The 20,316-nt window shown below is 39.8% G+C and overlaps 1 protein-coding gene across 2 annotated transcripts in view; it reads right to left on the bottom strand.

Moving 5' to 3' along the window:
- Positions 1–517: 517 nt before the first annotated feature.
- The window catches only part of LOC114043741 (BTB/POZ domain-containing protein KCTD5), a 94,854-nt gene continuing 75,055 nt past the window's right edge, over positions 518–20,316 (bottom strand). For both annotated transcript variants that reach the window (XM_027862912.1, XM_027862914.1), the window contains one exon: positions 518–5,916. In XM_027862912.1, the coding sequence (XP_027718713.1) occupies positions 5,887–5,916 (30 nt within the window). In that variant the 3' untranslated portion in view covers positions 518–5,886. The remainder of the gene's footprint in view (positions 5,917–20,316) is intronic.

The raw sequence follows: 20,316 nt of genomic DNA, 5'->3' as shown, positions 1-20,316 counted from the left end.
TAATCTCCTGGACTATGGGGCTCCTTAAAGGCCAGGAGGGACCAGCTTTTTCCCTCTCTGTATCCTCAATGCTAGCACAATGTTCTACACATACCAGACACTTAATACATTTGTCAAATAGACAAAACCCTCCCATACCTTGGCTTGTACCTCTTGGGCACAGAGGCTGATGAAATGATAGACACAGCCCAGACAGTTCACACTCAAACTTGGACAACGGTTGTTGATCTTCATTGGTGGAAGGTACCTCCCCTCCAAGGAGTAAATTACACTTAATTAAATCACAGGTCTGGACAATTCGCTAAGTTTTCCATGAAGTTTATTGCTCGCTGTTTCCCATGTCCATCTTCCAAACTAGGCTAAAAGCAACGTGAGGGCTCAGTCTTACTTCTTCAATATTCCCCATGGTGCCCAGAACAGTGCTCAACAAGTGGCAGGTCTTCAAGAAGGGTTCAATGAATAAAAACAGGTAGAAACACAAGAGACGGACAGAAAACATTTTCAGATCAAACCAAAGTTTTAAAAGGGAAAACAGGTTTATTTCATGCAATTTACAATTCACAATAAGCTTAGTGTTATGAAAAGGAGGTTAAAAAACACCCACACATTTTGTCATATTTGTTCTGGAAACAGCGGGCAGCCCCTTCCCTCTTTGGACAAAGGAGGGAGCCCCAGGTAAGGTTCCCTCCCAGACTCCTCTGGATGGGCTGCTTAGATACAACTTCCCATGTGCACTAGGTGCTGCTTCTAAGTTTAACCTTGATGCAACTTTAAAGCCCAGGAGCCAGAGCCCACTCTCGGCTCCAAGCTCTGCTGCGATAAGAACACTTTAAAAAGAGTGAAATGAAGACTTATTGCTAATTTGCTAGCTGGGAAATAAAGCATCACAGACATAACCTCAGGAAAGTGGTGGGCACTGAAAAACACAGCCAAATGGATAATTTTCTCCCTAGCAAACCCATGAGAAAATGGGAGCACTTGACAAGAACTGGGAGGCTCACAGGAAGAGCCTTCACTCAAGTCCAGCCCAAATGAAGACGAGCCTTAACTGAGCAGTCTTGTCTAGGAGCAGCAGCAGCTCAGTAGCCTTTGGGGAAGGAAAGAAAAGAGTAGTCAGAAACATACATCCCTTTCCAGTGTCCCCAGGGTCTGAACCAAGGAAATGGTCCACATCCTTGGGGAACCACTGCTCTACTAGCCAGGGCCGAACTTGTGCATAAGCATCTTGGTCAGATCTCCAAAACGGAGAAAGAGTACCAAGTAAAGCAAAAAAAATGCCCGGCCCCTATCACAATTATTCAGGCCTTCAAGGGGAGGTGCCTTGAAACTGGTTATCATTTCAGACCAATCACCTCACAGTGGCAACTCTAGTAGCAACAGTGCCAAAGTACTAAGTCCAGAGAAGCAACTCAGAGCTCAAAGCCAAGCTGGAGGTTCCAGGATTGGTTCAGTCAATCAGAAGGGATGGGAGGTTTGGGGGAGTGTTTAGAGGAAAGGCATCATCCCAATCTTCTCGCCTATCACCTGAAATTCAAACAGGTTGCAGTGACAGACAGATATTCAGAAATGGAAGGTAAGAAGAGGAAAAAAGAGGGACAGAGAGGGAAGAAGGCAAAGAAATCTCTCCTCCCCCCAATGACCAAAGGACAGTGGTATCAATAAATCAGACCCTATGGAGACCTAGTCTTCCCCAAGGGCATGTGCATCTGATCCAAAGTTATTGGGTTTTGTCTTTTTTTTTTTTTAAAGGCAGCAGCTACTCTTTCAAAGTAAGTTTGAGCACCATTTCTAATTGTAGACAGACAGACACATAGTCCCCAAAGACAGACCTGGAAAGTGTTAGCCCTTAACATTATCCACTGCAGCAAAAGTGCGAGTTCCTTAGGACAGATAACAACAAAAATAAAACAACTAAAAAACCCCACGATGGTGCAGAATTAGCCCTTTTTAGTCCCAGTCAGGCAGAAAGGCCAAAGTTGTTGCCAGGGCAGTCAGACCCAATAGGCCATTGCCTTTGAGGAAGACAGTCACTGGAGACTGCTATCAGCCAGTAGGTAAACCCTACGTGGGGACACAGTGATGACAACTGTTTTTCTGAGTGTTCTTTGGACCCACAGGGGAGCCCCTATTTCAAAGCATGTTCTAAGGATTAACCCTTTGGCTTTTTCAAGGGGTTTCTGGAAAAATGGGGAACAGCCTGAAATAATGGCCAAAGCATCATTCCTGAGTTAAGCCCCAGAACTGATAGAGACTGACACCTCCCTCTCTGGAAATGCTCGGCTTTCTGTTCCACTCCCTCCCACCTGCTTGGACTTCAGTTTCTGTGTAATTAGGGCCAGAAAATAAAGAATTCACTATAGAGCAACAGGGTGGTACCAGGAGCACATCTTAAACTCCCATTTTTCTCCAGCTGCAGCAGCAGCAGCAGTAGGCTCTATAGTTCAAGTTCTGAAAGAAGAACCCCTGGACTACTGGACCGGTCAACTAATAAGAATCAATTAAGATTTTCATGGGCATTATAAAATTAAAAGAGCAACAAGATTTGACCAGCAACTCTATGAGAAATACCCTAGACTCCTGAAGGTCACATCTGTACCCTGATACTGGCAGGAAAGCTATAGGCTAATTAGTTTTTCATGGAATTTTAGTAAAAATCTTTCCAACGATGGTACAGAATTTCCTGAAGTAGCTTTTCTGCTAGTTTATACAGAAGATATTGAATGAGAATTTATGCTTCAGAGGACAGTTTGGGTGAAAGAAACCTATGGCAAACTGCTCTTACCCACAGCTGGACAGAGAGGATTCACCAATGCAGACCAGACACCAGCATTTCTATAGCCTAATACTCTTCTGACTGGGAGATAGTGGCAGGTGTGAAAATCCTAACAGTCGTTAGAGTGATAAGCCAGGTGCACATGGCAGGCCTCTTCTGGAGGCAGTTATCCGTACCTAGTCTTGGATACAAGATTTCAAAAACACAAGGAATAAAACAGCTATTACAGAAGGTCCCTGGGAGTTCTAGGGGAGAAATAACCCTGGCCTAAGGTGTGATTTCATGGGCCATGAGAATGCGCTACTTAGTAAGGGAAATTAGAAGTTTTTTTCTTTCTTCCAAAAAAATCCTTTCAAATGAGTTTAGAAATTTCCCATGAAATTTGGGAAACTGTCATTTGTAGTCATCGTTTTTCTTTTCAGCCAAAGAGACAGACATAACAATAATAACTTTATGAGGTATCAGTAAAATTTCATTTTTAAATGGTGCTCCTTCCCCTCCACCCCCACCCCCAAACAGTGGAATAGCGGAGGCAAAAAGGCAGGCAATGCCATGGGGAGAAGCAGATGAACAATGGCAAAGTATTCCAGTATAAAGTCACTCCATGAAGGAAATTCTTCAATTCTGGACTACTTAGCAAATTCTACTTCCAAGAAATCTACATGCTTTCTTTCTAGTGCTCTCTCTTTCTCTTTCAGGTCTGCTGACTATAACCAGTCCTGAAAAGTCCTACTACAGTTGCTTGGTCAAAAGAAAGGAATTAAAATACCCTTCTTGTGCAGTGATTGGAATGTGGATGACAAGAGGCAGGCACTATGCGATCCTTACTCCTGGGAACCATGACTCTTGCTCCCTAAGGCAAATAAAACCAAGCCAAGAAATGGAATGCTGAGCTTGCTCTGCCTGGCTCATAAGAGCAAAACCAGTGCCTTGATGGGGGCAGAGGACTCCCAAGACCACAGATGGAGCTCAATGTAATCAATCTCCAGCCCCAGATGCTTACCCTGGGACTTTGGCAGCAGAGACTTTTAGATGCAGTTTAAGACACTAACAGCTGTTATGCTTATCTGTAAATATACATTATTATTTGCTATTTTCAGGGGGAAACTTAGGCATTGAACTTTAAGCTGATAAAATATGGATACCTAAAAAAGTATAAAAGTATAAATATCCCCTTTAGAATAAATTTTAGTTAAGTCTTAATATCTTAAAAAAAAACAAAACACCACAAACCTTTCCTCTCAATATCACTAGTCAAATGAATGCTAAGCAGCTAGCAGCTTTCTGCAGAGAGCATGTCCAAGTGGAAAAACATACTACAAATCCTTCCATGCCTCAGCTGGGTGAAAAAAAAATTATTTAGCCTGTTACTAAATCTGCTTTGTAAGAAATATTTTTGTTTTTGCTTTTTTACAAATAGTTTAAGCTAAACCCTTTTTAATAATAATATACAACAAACTTTGTAAAAAAGGGAGGTAAGTCCTCAATGCTCAAGAACTTTGCTGAACATGTCACTGGCAAGAGGAAGGGGTGGAAGAAACATTTCAGGAAATATTTTGAAATGCAACAATTTTAAAAGCCTTAAAATTCTAGACATCCTCCAAAGTGTAAATGTCAGCAATTCTGAGGGTCAGTTTTCTTACACCTTCCCTTTAGAAACAGCTGTCAATCAGGAGCAAAGAGTTTGCTCATTCTAGATACTCACATCTCTACCTTACCAAACAGAGCTTTAGAAAACTAGTTTCGCACTACTACTTGAGTTTAATCTGTTTAAAAGGCATGCTAACAGATTTTTTTTTTTTTGTTAAAAGAACACTAACAGCTCCAATCTCATGTAAGGCTAGCATATCCTGTCCTGGTTTTGTGTGAGATTTCAAACATCCCTACGATTCTAGAGAGAACTGCATAGTTTTACAAAGAAAATGAAAGAGGAAGAGAGATATATGATGCACTGTAAACATCCTGAATTTTTCAATTCAATCCAGATTTTAAACTCAAGAAATCAAGTGAAAATCTGTGCAAAACACCTCCCCAATCCCAATGGAGATCACTAGGACAACAGATGCCTTGATGGAGGTCGGCAATTTCCACCAACCAATCTATGTAATTTTAGACAAAACATGTACCTTTCATTAGATCACTTAACCTAATCCAAAAAATTCTCAACACTTTTAGGCATTTCTAGAAAGTTAAAACAGGAACATTTGGTAAATGAGATATACTTTCTTTTTTTTTAAAGGGAGGAGGGGCAGAGAATACAAAGTTTTCTTAACTGGAAAGTACTTATTAAGAAATTTTGTTTTTGTTTTTTTCCTAATCCAACATTTAGCTGGGATGGAAGCTTAATTTTTGTTAGAGGAATTAGTTACTAAGATAAGAGGTGTTCAGGAAGTAGCGACAAAAAGAATCTTCTCTTATTAGGAGCTTCACTTTGAAGGGAAAGGTAAGCTCCCAACTAAATGCATACAATAAGACTGGATGGCTGAATCCAGCCAGCCTCTCACTTGCATGTTCCTGCTGCCTGGTGTTGAACATATTACATTCTGATATCATTTGATCTCCTAAAGCTTGGATGGGGTGACCAAACAGTGTAAGACAGTAAATTGGGGCTGCCAAGCATTTCCTAACAGTGAAGGCCCCAAACATCTGCATTTAAGGGTTGTAATATGTAGCACCAAGTACATTGTCCTTTAAACTATCCTCAATGATTAATACCAAAGAAAAAAAAAGAAAGGTTAAAAAAAATCACTTCACACCAATCATTATAGGATCTTTCTGCCTCAGTCCTGCACAGATAGACCTGGGGAAGAATTCAGGGTACGTGCTTGTTCCACCCAGGGCCAGTCCTGCCACGTGCCAGCACCAGGCTGAACACACACATTCTCTGTGCATTCTGCCAAAGAGTGATTTCTTCACTCTGCTCTCAGCCAGGCAATTCCGTCTCATACTACTTCAATGGGCCCCCAAAAAAAGATTCAAATTCAAACCCAGATCTCAATAGAAAATTGTCTAAAGCAGGTTTCTTCTTACAGCTGAGCCTCTTCAACATGGCAATTCGTTGTATTTTGGGAGGAAAAAAAGTGAAAATTCTTCAGTTCTCAATACTGTGGTCTTCACATCCTGGAACCCCTCTCTTGCAAAATCTGAAAGATAACAAAAGCAGAGTGAAAATCAGAAAAAAAAAAAAAAAAAAACTTTACAAAAAGCTTGAGGGCTTCTCTTCAGAGGAAAGTCACTCAGCTGTTCAGTCCCCTGAAAGGCAACCAGGCTCACTGAGCTTCTTGGAGAGCTAAACAAAATACTTAAAGGAAGTAAAGGAATGGTGGACAGTGTCTCTACGTCTTCAAGTATCTATCTATTAGGAACTCCTAAGCAGGAGCTAAGAGAATGACTAAGTGACTGGCAAGAAATGATATTACAATATTTCTCACAGCTGCAATCACTGTCAGATTATGGAAGCCCACAAACTAGACAGCACAATGTCCCAATCTTCTTGGGGTGATTTCAATACACACACACACACACACACACACACACACACACACACACACACCCACACACACACACCCTCTACCATCTCCTGGACATTTAAATGTGAGGAGCTACCCCTAGGAAAAATAGAAAATATACTGGATTTAGACAAGCAGCACCACCCATAAATCCCAACCTAATCTCTGCTATCAAAAGCATTTCTGGTCTTTAAAACCTTACATATTTCAATACCATATATGCCCTATGCAATTTCACAGGGTTTCACATAGAGATGGGATTTGTCATCTGATACTGTGAGGTTTTGTTTTTTTCAATCAAACTTGGATTAATTTCATTTTGCCTAAAGTAAGAAGAAACCACAACTAGTGAGTTGTTAGATGAATATGGGTAAATAATAATTCCCTGCATTTATGAGTATGATTAAATTAAAAGACTGATGCATCTAACTGTCTAATACAGAATATATTACTAACTAATTTCTGTTGTTCTTCTAAGCCACAAAGAATGACAGAATAATGGGACCTGAAGCCTGGTCAATGGGAAGACCCAAGACATCAGGACCCATGACTGTACTGGTTAATCTCATAACCTTTCTTTTTTTCATTTTTAATTCATGTATTATCTGTGCACAAGAGAAAGAGTTGATAAACCCAAAAGATACCATTATCTAAATCCAAAAAGATACTATTTTCTTTGGTTAAAAATTGAAATATCACCAACTTAGAGTAAAAGCAATATTTCTAATTATAAATCGTAACACATGTTGAATAGCTACTGGAAAGCTGAAAAGCCTTAGGCAAAAGTGCTTTCTGAGATGACGGTGCATCTTTAGTCTGCACTAAAGAGTAACAGGGAATTTACAATCAACTTCTGAAGGTTGAGACAATGTTACAGTGTAGGTTTCTGTACAATAAATGTATACTTAAATAATTATCCAGGATCATAATTTTTATTATATTTTAAATGAACTTGCCTAAATTGCACTTTTACTGAAAGATGTTTATTAAAGCTATTGTAAGATTCTACACAATCGGGGAAATATGTCTTCATATGTATTTCACTGTTCTCACTCTTCGTGATTACATCAATCTTGCTCAGTTATTCTTACTGCAATACATGTTTCTCAAAATGCAGTTTAAATGGACATTTTGTGTGTTATACAAATGAAATAAAAACTGTAAAGGCATAAATCTTACAGCACTTTGCTAGCAAAAATGCATATCTGAGTTACAAAAAGCAATATTGTACACAAATAATTTGTTTCTTCTTAATATTTTTTATTCTACATAAAATACTACCACAGGCCAATGTTTTAAAAAGCAAATAAATTGAATACTTGCAGGATAAAACCTGTTCACCTACTGTACAAGCCAGTATTTATTTCCAAAAAATCACAATAAATATAGAGCAAAGAGTAAAAAACACTGATTCCCACTGTCTGAAAAGAAAACAAAACAAACTACTATACTCCATCTCAAAATGCATTGCATCAGTTTCGGTTTTATGACAGGACAAGATTCCAAGCCAAAATTAAATAAAGCAGATATTTTAAAGAATTAAGTCATTATAAAAAATAAATTGCATCTTTTCAAGTTACAGAAATGGTGTTGATGACTGGGAGCCCAATAATCTTTCAATGGCTGCACTGACATCTCCTCCTGCTGCTATTAATAAAGCTTGGAAGTTTGCTTCACAGTTGAAGAAACCTACTGAGCTGAGCTATTCCAGTTGCTGCTTAATCTGTCTTACAGATTTTGTAATTTCTGAGAATTTGCCCCAGCAAGGGCCCACAACATTTGTTGAGTCAACTGTTGGTGTCCAAGTTCTGTAGTTCCTAATGAAAGATTTGTGTTTTTACACCAGATGCAGAGATATACACAGTAATTCCTGTCAGCCTCCAGTGTTTCCCAGTCTTCCCAGACCAGGAATAAATATTGGCATGAGCCCTAGGGCTTCTGCTGCTAAAGTCTATAAACCCTGATGAATCTGGAACAAGGCCCAAATTGCTTGCGGTTGGACACTGATGATAATGTACCAGGTTCTGCATTTCTTGGAGGAAAGCTGGGAGCAGTTGTCTCATCTGTTCTTGAAGCAGAGGATCTGCAGCAAAAGGAGACTGTTAAGCATCATCTGTGTAGTGAGATTAGCATCCTGGCTTAGTGACTGCATCCCTCTCCTTGTGCAGAAGACAAATGGAAGGTTCTGCCCAAGGCATGGATTTTCAGATATCTGCTATAATAGGTTCTACACTCTTGGTGTGCTGAACACATCAGCCCCTACTCCAAATTCCAAACCTGACATAGTAGTTAATACTCTGTCCAGCAGGGCTGAACAAAGGTGATCTCAGGAGCACCAAATTCCTCTTTTCCATTCTAGGTCTTCATGGTAACTCTGATGATCTTGGAGTCTCTGGCAGGGGGTCACCACTGCTCTCAGTCATAGTGAGCAGCAGAGAGGACTGAAGGCCACCCAATTTTTCACTCACAACCTCGTTCCAAACTAGAATCCTTCTCAAACTGGAAGTAAGCACAGTGAACAATGGAAGGTCTAGGCTGTGTGACTTTATGCAAATTATTTCACCTCTGTTTCCTAATCTGTAGAAGGATAATAATAACAGTATCCACCTCCCAGGGTTGTTATGAGGATCACATGATTGTGAAGTGCTTTAACACAGTGCCTGGCATACAGGACACACTATATAAATGTTAACTATCCTCATTATTTCTTTAATTGAATATAATTACTCCATATTGGGTTTTAGATGTGACTGGTATAAAATGCCAACAGTGGTAATTTCTATGTAAGATAATCTGGAAGTACATTTGACTGAATTAATAGCATCTGACCAGTAATAAATTTTTGTTTCATGTTTCAAATTCATAATATTGTATATGTTGCTATTATTATGTTTCTAAATTTTCTTACATTGTGAAATTTGGTAAATCACTGTATCAGAAATGTTGTTAGAAAAGTAACTGCTCTTTTAATCTGAATGTTGTTAAAATGTAAATTGAGCTGTTAAAATAATGTGGTAAAAATGTTTGAAAACTGTTAAATATTTAATGGGGTATATTTGCTTTAAAATGGATAATAATAATTTACTGTTTGGAGAAAAATACCACAGACCCCTTAAATTATTCTTATCTGTGAAGTTCCTTAGAGACCTTCTACTTGGCCTGGGTCAAAAGACCTTATCAGCCCTGCTGACCACCTGCTGAAATTTGAGACCCTAGGACCACTCCCAGTCAGACTGGGAAAACTTAAGGGTTTGCTTTTAGTGAAGAGTGAGTTTCCTCTACGATCATTTGGCTACCATTAATGAAAATTATGAAACTGTAATTGTTCATAATTAGTATGGAGTGAAGTTACATCTTTGAGCCAATTTAGTAACAACAAACTTTAGATTTGGAGATTTCATTTTGCCTTAGGGGTTAATAGGCAATACGGATAAATTTTCTGGGGATTGTGAATCAATTATTCACTGGATATGTGAAACTCCCAAATGTGATTATTCTTAATTTATAAATGAAGGATATATGAAATGTTCTTATATTTGCACTTATTTTTAACTATTACTAGAATATAAAAGCAATAATAATATCCTGACCCTAAGCTGTGATTAGTGAAATCTTGGTATTTGAGGTAAAATCTTATGGGACCATAATCTGATATTGTTCTAAGTTTTTATTTCAGTTATGACTGTCTGAACTGTCATGAGGCCAATAGCCTGCCATTCAAGGGAGATGCCATTTGCTGCCCAAAGGGAGTGCTATCCAAAGACTGCTACAGGTAAATGCCTGTCTCTGGGAAAAGTTGAGGGGACAGCCTTAGCATAGGCAAAGGTAGGAGCCTCCTCACTCAGTTTCCCCACTGTGATATTTCCTTTCTGAGTAGGAAATTATCCCACCTGGTTAATTCTGAGCCTGGCTTTTAAGTAAATGTGGAACTCTGCTGCATTACTGCCTGTTAACTATGACCCTTGCCTGGAATCAAACAGAACTAAGGGAGTTTTCCCCGTTATGGCTCGTGTCAGATCAATCTGTGTCCGTGATGGAAGTCTTGATAGCGTCGTAACCGGGTCCCTCTCTTCCTTTCACAGCAAATTTCTGTAACTAGGGCAGGTGAACAGTGTAAGTTTGTCATTGAATAGATCAATACTAAAATATCTGAGTTACCATAATAGGACACAAGTACAAAAGATCTTACTGCTGTTAATCATTATTTATTTATTTACCTATGTAACTAGGTAAATGAGTTCTTGGGTTTGCCATTCCTTTGCTAAAAGTTATATATTTATGTGTAAGAGTAGGTCTTTAAAGTACCTCATTCCTTCAAGATGATATGAGGATAATAAGTATACCCTGAAAATAAGAGATAGGACAAAGATAAAGTTTGTTTTTTTTTTTTTTTTTTAATTTAATGGAGTAGTAAACTTTGGGAAAGCAATGAGACTGGACTGTTTTCTCTAAGATCCAGGACATACACATACGCCCTGGCTTCCAAATGTTTCTAATGGGATTGACAGGCCTTAGGTATGTTTTGGTAATAAATCTCAAAATTAGATTATGATTTTTACATACAAAATTACATTGATAATTGTAAAGAATTTTAAATCATCTTTCCCCCTACTTTAAAGTATCTGTGTGATAATATATGGGGAAGGAGGGCTCATTTACAAGACAGGTCCTCTTTCTTCAGCCTGTGGATTACATTGTTTCCGGTCAATTTGTCGTCGTTCAGTCATTTCAGTTGTGTCCAACTCTCTGTGACCCCATTTGGGTTTTCTTGGCAAAGATACTAAAGTGGTTTGGCATTTCCTTCTCCGGCTAACTTTACAGATGAGGAAACTGAGGCAAATAGGGTCAAATAGCTAGTAAGTGTCTAAGTGCAGATTTGAATTCATGAAGATGAGTCTTCCTGACTCCAAGTTTGGCATTCCATCAAATGTGCCATCTAGCTGCCCAGTGAATTATGAGTTCCTGATTTGTTGTTCTTACAGCTCTGTTGTTAAGAAGATTCAATCCCTACAGTCGAATCTGTTTTTGCCACATGAACAATTACTGGAAAAGCAAATTTGGAAGGTTGCACTAAATCGTATTAAGTCTTGTTACTGGCAGATTCTAGCAGAATTACCTAGGAATCTTTGCAAGTGACTCGGAACCACAGAAACAAATCTCCTAGAAGCCCTTTTGGAGCTTCCCTGAGGACAATATCTATTCCAGAATGTCCAGGGAAGATGTTTCTAGGGACCAGATGACTACACAGGGCCTCTGGGACTCAAGATGAAATGCACTGATTAAATGACCATTGAGAGTGTTTACCAGTTACAAGGAGAGTTGATGATCATTACTGTACTACTTTGGCCTTTTGTTATGTTCACTGGGTTTTCTCAGTAACATTGGTGATATGTAAACCTCTCCTCTCTAATTAGTACAAAGTGAGCCCTCTAAGTGGTTTAATCTATAACCTGACTTAGTGTACCTACAGAGTCTATTTAACATAGTTTATCTCTTTAAGGAATATATGGAATTGTGACTGCTTATCTAAGTTTGTTCAACTTTTAAGGCATTTAAGGAAGAAGGGGATTCTGATTTGTGATACTCATGGCCTTAGTACACTCATTTCCTGTTATAATTTTCAGTCCCCTAGTTTATGGCTACTAGTTGCGTGCTGAAATCCATCTGAAGTGGCCTGATATAATTCCGCAGGCTTTGTTCTATCTGTCCTTCAAACTGAGGAGGTAATTACACATATCTCCTTTTCTGGCACCCCCCACCCCATCCAAAAAAGAGTTTTTCCTGCAGTACACACATCTCTATCAGGAGGAGATACTTCTGTTGCTTCTTACATACAGGAATTACAAACCAGCTGCAAGAACTCCACGATGTAGGAACGGCAGTACAAACCAGACATTTAGACTTTTCAATACATGACTTTTGACCAAGAGATGAGGTCTACATCAAGAATTTCCGGGGGCAGCTAGGTGGCGCAGTGGATAGAGCGCTGACCCTGAAGTCAGGAGGACCTGAGGTCAAATCCAGCCTCAGACCACACACTTCACACTTACTAGCTCTGTGACCCTGGGCAAGTCATTTACCCCCAAATTGCCTAAAAAATTAAAAAATTAAAATTAAAATTGAAAAAAAAAAAAGAATTTCCAGCACACCAATAGAACCCAGCCCTCTTGGGGAAGGGCTATTCCAGGTGCTACTGATCACTCCAACAATAACCAAGATCAAGGGAAAGAATTCCTGGATACATAACTCTCATGAGAAATCTACCCCCACCCTGTATCGTTTCATAATGTTTTTGCTTTGTTTGATTTGTGCTATTCTATTTGTGGCCTTTTCCTTCCCTATCTGCTCCTCTCAGGAAGCCTGGAGAAGACTTAATGCTGTCAGCAATCTTCACTGTGGGGGAAGAGGGAGTTAGGTTATACTTTGTATCACCTCAAAGCCACTGGGCCTCATGAGTGTTGGGTTTGCAATCATATACATCAAGGGAACCTTGGCTCATGGACAGTCCTTCCCATTATGGATACGGAGACCATACTGCAATTCACCAGGACTGCCAGAGATGGTCTGCAGGTCTCAGGAGGGGGTGGTAAATCCCCTTGACTTATGGGCCCCTTTTATCCTTTTATGCTGGCTAAATATACCCAGAGAAAAACAACCCAACTGGACAGCTCCTCAAGCTACTACCTTAGCTGAACTAGAAAACAGTAAATTCTTTGTACTGCTTAATGATTCCACCACAGCTTATAAGAGTTGGAATACTGCACTACCTGTATCGACCCCTTGCTTACATTCCCCCAATATGTGTTAAGCAGAAGGAAGGGATTAATGCCACTTTGGGTCTGGGTGATATAGTGAATCGCACTGAAAGAGTCCAGTTTCCTAGTGTCACTAAAGCAGACCCTTTCCCTGTGTGCCACTGCACCAGTGTAAGTACCACCTCCCATAAGAAGAGCACGTAAATAATGTTTTTATTGTTTTTCTTGGCAACCTGACCTTTAGTGGCTTCATAGCTGGCAAAAGGCACTTGGGGTGTTGGCTGAGAGAGAGAGAGAGAGAGAGAGAGAGAGAGAGAGAGAGAGAGAGAAGACCCTAGCTAAGAAGAATATGGCTACAATCCAAAACTTTGTAAAACTACATGGAAAGGAAATGGAGTTCCTTTGGTTCCTAATTCCATATACTGGGTTCTTGCATTGGAGTAGGCTGCTAGGAACCTTTCACTTGAAACTGAGAAACTCACACAAGCCACAAGTGAGCAGTCCACCTCCTCCCTCCAAACTGAGGTCGATTCATTAACATAAATGGTCTTACAAATTGTATGGTCTTACTTGGACCTTATTATAGCTTCACAAGGAGGGACCTGTGCTACAATCAATCAGTCTTGTTTATCATACATTAAACAATCAGGAAAAAATCGAAACTAACCTTTATCTAATTCAACACGTTACAACAGAAACACAACTAGCCATCCCAGATAGCCCCTGGTGGAATCCCTCTTCTTGATTCTCTTGGCTACAGGGAAATGGACTGGTACTCACCCTTGGTAAATGGGCCCTTACTGCCCTCTGCCTTACAATTCTTTTTAGACTTTGCATTACTTGCTGCATTAAAGCCCACTCCAGTCTAGTCCCAGAGAGGCTCATGTTTGTACACTCGGCTGACTACGACCATGTTAAAAATCTTATAGAACTGGCTTACACAAATTGAGAAAACCAAACTGACTTCATTTTCTATCATAACATTTTATATAGATGCTAGAGTTAAGTCATGTAATGTCAGGGAAGTCATTCATCACTGTTATTACTGTTTTGCAGGATGCAGGAATTGCAACCAGACTCCCCAAACTCTGAAAAGTCCCTAAAATAGTAACTGTATTTTACTATTAAAAACCTTTGTAAATCTCTGTTCAAGGTTCTTGTGCCTAATGAGGGGACCCTGGACCCAATTTGTTCTGCAACTGCATGCCTTGCAAATACGTCGCGTAGCTTGGATTTTGTTTCCTCCGTTATTACAAAACTGCTCACAACAGAACAAAAACAAAGTAACAAAGGCAGGAGGTTAGAAGAAAAAAAAAATGGAGGCCTTGATCATCTTGAGAAGCACCCGGTCTTAAAGTGGAAAGAGCACCAGACATGCTAGTCTGATCCAGCAATGCACCAGCCAAGTCACTCCACTTCCCTGATCCTTAGTTTCTTTAACTGTAATATGGAGAGAATAGTATCTTTACTACCTACCTTAGAGGGCTGTTGTGAAAGAAGTGTTTCATAAACTCTGGAGTACTACAAAAACATTCTGTCATCTTTGAACCTCAACATAATGATAGAGAATAAAATTTTAGACTTCCTGATAATATTTCTAAAACCCCATCTGCCATTCCACTGACCCAGAAATATCCAGCTAATGTGCAGGACTTAGAATTCAAATCCTTCCTCAGACACTTACTAGCTGTGTGACCCTGGGCAAGTCACTTATCCTTTCTCTGCCTCAATTTCCTCATCAGCCAAAGGAGAAGATTGGATTCAATGGCTTCCAATGTCTCTTCCAGCTCTAACTCTATGATCCCTGCCATGTATCTCAGGACTCTCCCTTCAAGCCATCTCAGGCTGCTTGGAAAGCCTCAAATTAATGGGCAAGATTTTGCTCTATTCCTCTTGTGCAAGGTACTACATAATGGTGCATTCTCCTCTTTACTACTTGGGAGCAGAAATTTAGCAAAGTACCCATATGTACCCAATGTGCCTCCCTTAAAGGGAGGCAGCAATGTAATCTTATGAATTACATACCCCAACTCAACACTGAGTTCTGTGTCTGCTCCCCCCACCCCCAATACAGAATGCCTCTGCTAATTGCCTGAGCAAGGCTAAGATCAAAGATTCCTACACGGTCATCCATGACAGGTAGTCTTCCAACCTATGCTCAGATACTTCTAGGGATGGGGAACTCGCTATCTCCTGAGGCCATCCCCTGCATTTGAGGATAGCCCTAGTTATTTGGAAGTCCTTTCTTATACTGCATGGAAAGTATCTATAATCTTTGCTCTGTAGGCATGCATCCCCTGTGAAACAGAATAGGTCTACTTCCTTTTTCACATGACATCCCTGATTTAATATTTGCTCTAACTTCATTCAAGAGACAGGTGAACTGAAGAAATGAGTGTGTGGGAGTGTGCCAGGTGGGCAGGGGAGGGTGGTGGCTGCACTATGACAGCCAGCCATCATGTGTTTAAGTTGTGGATTCACTCCCACAACTGAGGCTAACCCAATCCTCAGGAAACCTTAATGCCTTGAAACAGGGTGATAGAACCTTGCAGCTTTGCTAGTAGGCTTACTACCAGCTACACTTTTTTTTTTAAGGTTCCTGTGAGAAACACAGAATTATAAAATAAGGCAAGTCAGCAGTTCTTATAATTTGCTAGGAAAGTTAGTTCCCCTAGGTACATAGCTGCTTACAAAAGTAATTAGTAATGTTTATAGGGTACAATCAGATACAGAATTTCCTCATGAACATAGAAAAATGTTTCCGATTATGCAGACCAAATAACGGAAAATAATCGGCAAACATTCTGCATTCCAAGATTCTTACGTCAGAAAGACTTTTCCCTGGAACACTCAAGTTATAAGCTAACTTGGCAAAATTTCTTCAAATTTCTTTCCTGCACTCCTTTGCTTAAACCCTTCGTTGATTCCCTACTGCCTACAGCAGAAGTATCAAACATGAAAACACTCTCTAGTGCTGGCAAGCAAATGAAAATACAACAAAACATAGATGACATTAACATGTGGTTTTCTAAGTCAATATGCTGCCAGCAGGGATCAATCACTGCAGGATTTAGTGGCCCGTTTCTATTTGAGTTTGACACCAGTGGACTAAAAGATAAGCCCACTAACTAATAATGCTGCAACGTTCTCTCATACTATCTATCCCGTCACATATACTCACTTCTGGCAAGCTTGACTGTTCATCCTGTTTTGACTTTGTCTTTGTTTGGGGTAGGGCATGGATCCAACAAATGAAACTGAGAAGAATCCCCAATTCCACAAACAAATCCCATGTTTTCCCACCTCTATAAGCTTCCTTATGCTAGCCCCCATATCAGGATGCCTCCTCCAACAATCTCTGGCAAACTCTTACCCACCCTTCAAAAAAGACCTGACTCAAATGTTCCTTCCTTGGTGAAGCCTTCACTGAATCTCTCATCTGAAAATGATCTTTTATTCCTCAGACATCTTATCATATTTTGGGAGTACTTCTCTTAGGTGCCTTCCATCTGACACTGTATCAGAGCTAATTAAACTATGGGGGAATTTTAGTTATTTCTGTCTTTTCCCCACAATGAGCAATTTTCCGCATATAACAGGTATTTAATAAGTGTGTGGTAAATTGAATTGAGAAGCCTTCTGAAGAGAGGCAAAGCCCACTTGCCTTAAAGACTATTTGTTACAAATATAATTATCAATTTGGCCAAGATGATAGCCTAAATAGGGAGAGACTGCCAAGCCTACACATGAGAAAGCCAGTGAGACACTACAGAAAGCGGCATCTTCCACTCCAGAGCTACACAAAAAGTTTGCTTCAGAAGCTCACTAGCCGGCTCACGAAAATAAATCAGAATTCTCTTAGCATAAGAGAAAGGCCAGATATACATGTATTATACAGGGCTCTGTGTCCAGAGGCAGCCGGAGCAGTGGGCTCCCCTGAAGAAGTCCCAGGATGATCAGAAATCACCAGGGTGATTTGAAACCCACAGTGATGACACTGGAATACTGGAAGAGAGGCAGACAAGAGCAGGCAAGGCAACATTAAGAAAGACCCAAATAGGCCAGAAGCCCAGCGACTCCAGAGGCTCTGAGGTCCCTCTCTACTCTAAGACTCCTTTGAGAATCCTGAAGAACCAGCATTCTGAATCTCAAATTCCCAGGGGGGGTTCTAACTTCAAAAAGTGGAGATCAGTAGACGAAGTAACTAACCTAGAGTGAGACCAAGTAGGGCTGAGTACACCCCCAAAAAGTGTAGCAGGGGGCAGATCCTCAGTCTGGCACAAAGTCCTAATTCAGGAACTGAAGCTGAAGAGATGAGCAAGCTAAAAAAGACACCAACCAATAATCTCTGTAGATCTAGAGATGCTCAAAAACCCAGCCCAAGAGAAAGCAACTCCATAGTAATTACAAAGCAAAGGAAACAGCAAGTTTTTCCACAAGGACTACATGAATACTTAGAAGAAGCAAAGCAAAAGAGTTTTTTAAATGAAATAAAAGCTCTGGAGGAAAGAATCAGGAAAGGAAAAAAATGGTATACCTTACCTAAGTAACAGACTCCCTGAATACTAGAATAGATCAAACAGAAATCAATGACTCCATGAAACAGCAAGAAATATTAGAACAAAATCAAAGGACTGAAAAATAAAAAAAATATAAGATATCTAATATCCAGAGTTTCCATATTAAAGAAAATACACTGTAAACATCTAGAAAGAAGTTCAAGAGTTAAGGAACCATAGCTAAGACTACATAAGACCTAAGAGCACACATACTATAAAGGAGAGGGATTACTGTACAACAACCAAGAATACCTTACCCTGCATAAAGTTAAGTACAATCCCTATGGGGGGAAAAATAGATTTTTATGGAATAAAGGACTGACTTTCAAACATTTTGGGTGAAGACCAGAGCTCAACAAGAACTTCAAAAATACAAATCCAAGAGTCCAGAGAAACCTAGGAAGGCAAATTTACTTGAACAATTAGAAGGATCTGTATGATAATGCAGTGCTAACATTCGAATACAGGGAGAAGAAATACATGTCACTTTAAATCATAATACCTTCAAAAGATATTAAGGGAGTTACATTTTTAAAAAAAGAACATCTAGAGGTGGACTGGTACTGTTCTGAGGTTTTAAGAGGAGAAAGAGAAAGTGGATGGGTGGGTAAAAGGAACACAGTAGTACAGAAAGGAGAAAGAAGATAATAGAATTTGATATTTTTTATAATTGAAGTGTGTCAGAAAAATGAGTAAACAGACATGGGGGGGGGTATGAGATGAGCCTCATTCATATCTGCAACAGACAAAATAGTGTTGAACACAACACAAACACACAGAGTTTGGTGTAAAAATGCACCAAACTCAACAAGAAGGGATAGAGCAGATCAAAGAGGAGGAAATAGTCACAAACAAAACAAACACCTGATCCTGAAGGGGGTATTAAAAGAGGAGTTAAAAGAAAAGCAAAGAACAGGAATCTAAGTGAGGTGTCCATCAGCTAGGGAATAGCTTAATAAAGTGAGGTACATAAATAAAATGGGATGTTGTTGTGAAAGAAATAATGAAAGATGATTTCAGAGATGCGATGCAGAGTGAAGTGAGCAGAACAACTTCTATAAAGACAACGCTGCAAAAACTAACTCTGAAAGACTTGAGAACTCTGACTGACGCAGTGACTGACCAGTCTCCAGAGAACCTACAGTGAAGCACATTATACACCTCCTGAAAGAGAGGGGAGGGACTCAAGGTACAGGAAGAAATATGGTTTTGGACATGGCCCCTGAGTGGATTCATTTTGCTTAACTATGCTCGTTTGCTGCAAGGAGGATTTTTTCCTCTTTTAATTAGGGGGTGGGGGTAGAGTCAAAGTAGGGGTGGGGGAGGGAGATTTATCCACAGAGATGCAAAAAATAAGAGCATCACTGAAACATTTTTAAAAAAATAAAACGTATGAAACGGAGATTTACAGTTTCACATAAAATCTGTGTTCTGTTGTGAACAGGAAATGCTTTAAAGGGTGGGAGGGATTTAAGTTCAGAATCTTAAAGAGTTAAATATGATAGATAGATAAGATAGATAGATAGATAGATAGATAGATAGATAGATAGATAACAGCCATATCTTCATTTTGTACTTCACTACACTCCTCTGGACTTCGTGCTCTCCTAAACCTCATTATCCTATGAGATCGTATCACCCCTGAAACTTAGACCTCCTCAGTACCCCCTCTCCCTGCAGCTCCTTCCCTCCTTCTGTCTGGAGAGCTCCTCCCAAATTCTCCATCTGAGGAGAATGCCCAAGTTAGCCATCTCTTCATTTCCCACCCTGCTGCACTCCTCAATATTTCATCATTCCCCCCTCCTGAGATAGGTCCCCATCTTCCCACAAAGTTTCTTTTCCTGTGCTACCTTCCTCTATCAGATTGTAAGCTCCTTGAAGGCAGGGACTGTCTTTTACCTTTAGTATTCCCAGAGTTTAACACAGTCCCTGGCACATAGTAGGCACTTAATAAATATTGACTGGGATCAAATGAAATAATATTTGTAAAGCACTTAGCACAATGCCCGGCACATAGTAGGAGCTATATAAATGTTTATTCCACTTCTTTTCTAACTAATTGGTCACTTATATCCTACTCCTTATACTTTGAGTTGTTTTCTTTTTATATCTTCTCTAATTAGAACAGTCCTCTAGATACCTTTCTCTATAATGCAATAATATCTGACAGAAACGCTCACATACAGCAGCTGCACAGGATCAAAGCTGGAGGGCCACATGTCAGAACATGTCAAATTAGGACTTAACATTTAAATTCACACACAGTTATTTGCAAAGGAAACCTATCTATCAGAGGTAAGCTTGACCCTAAAAGGAAGGAAATTCCTTGACTATCTAAATTCTGCCTACTACTGTGACAACCCTTACCTGGCATTAGTAACATCTCCAAAGTTTAAGCACTCTATACAGGAGATGACCCTTTTTCATTATCACCACCTCCAGCTCTAATTCTTACAGCATTTATAAACCTACATGTCCTAGAACTCTGGCTACCAGAAAAAGCGCCCATCTGATTTTCTTTATTTTCCATTTTCTAACACGCTGGCTGTGTGTTTCTGGGCCACCAGAAACCCCACGGGAGGTTTATGACATTACTCTCAGCTTTTAGCTTCAAGCCAAAACTTCCAAAATATGCTATAACTTCTGAAGCAATTTATACTAATATTTTGGGAGCATCAAATTTTTGATATGTGAAATGAGAGCACAGAACACTGGTTAAT

Source organism: Vombatus ursinus, unplaced genomic scaffold (assembly GCF_900497805.2).
Source record: "Vombatus ursinus unplaced genomic scaffold, bare-nosed wombat genome assembly UNPS02014770.1, whole genome shotgun sequence".
Taxonomy (NCBI): Eukaryota; Metazoa; Chordata; class Mammalia; order Diprotodontia; family Vombatidae; genus Vombatus; species Vombatus ursinus.
Note: the sequence above shows the minus strand (reverse complement) of the source record. Positions and strands in the feature narration are given on the sequence as shown.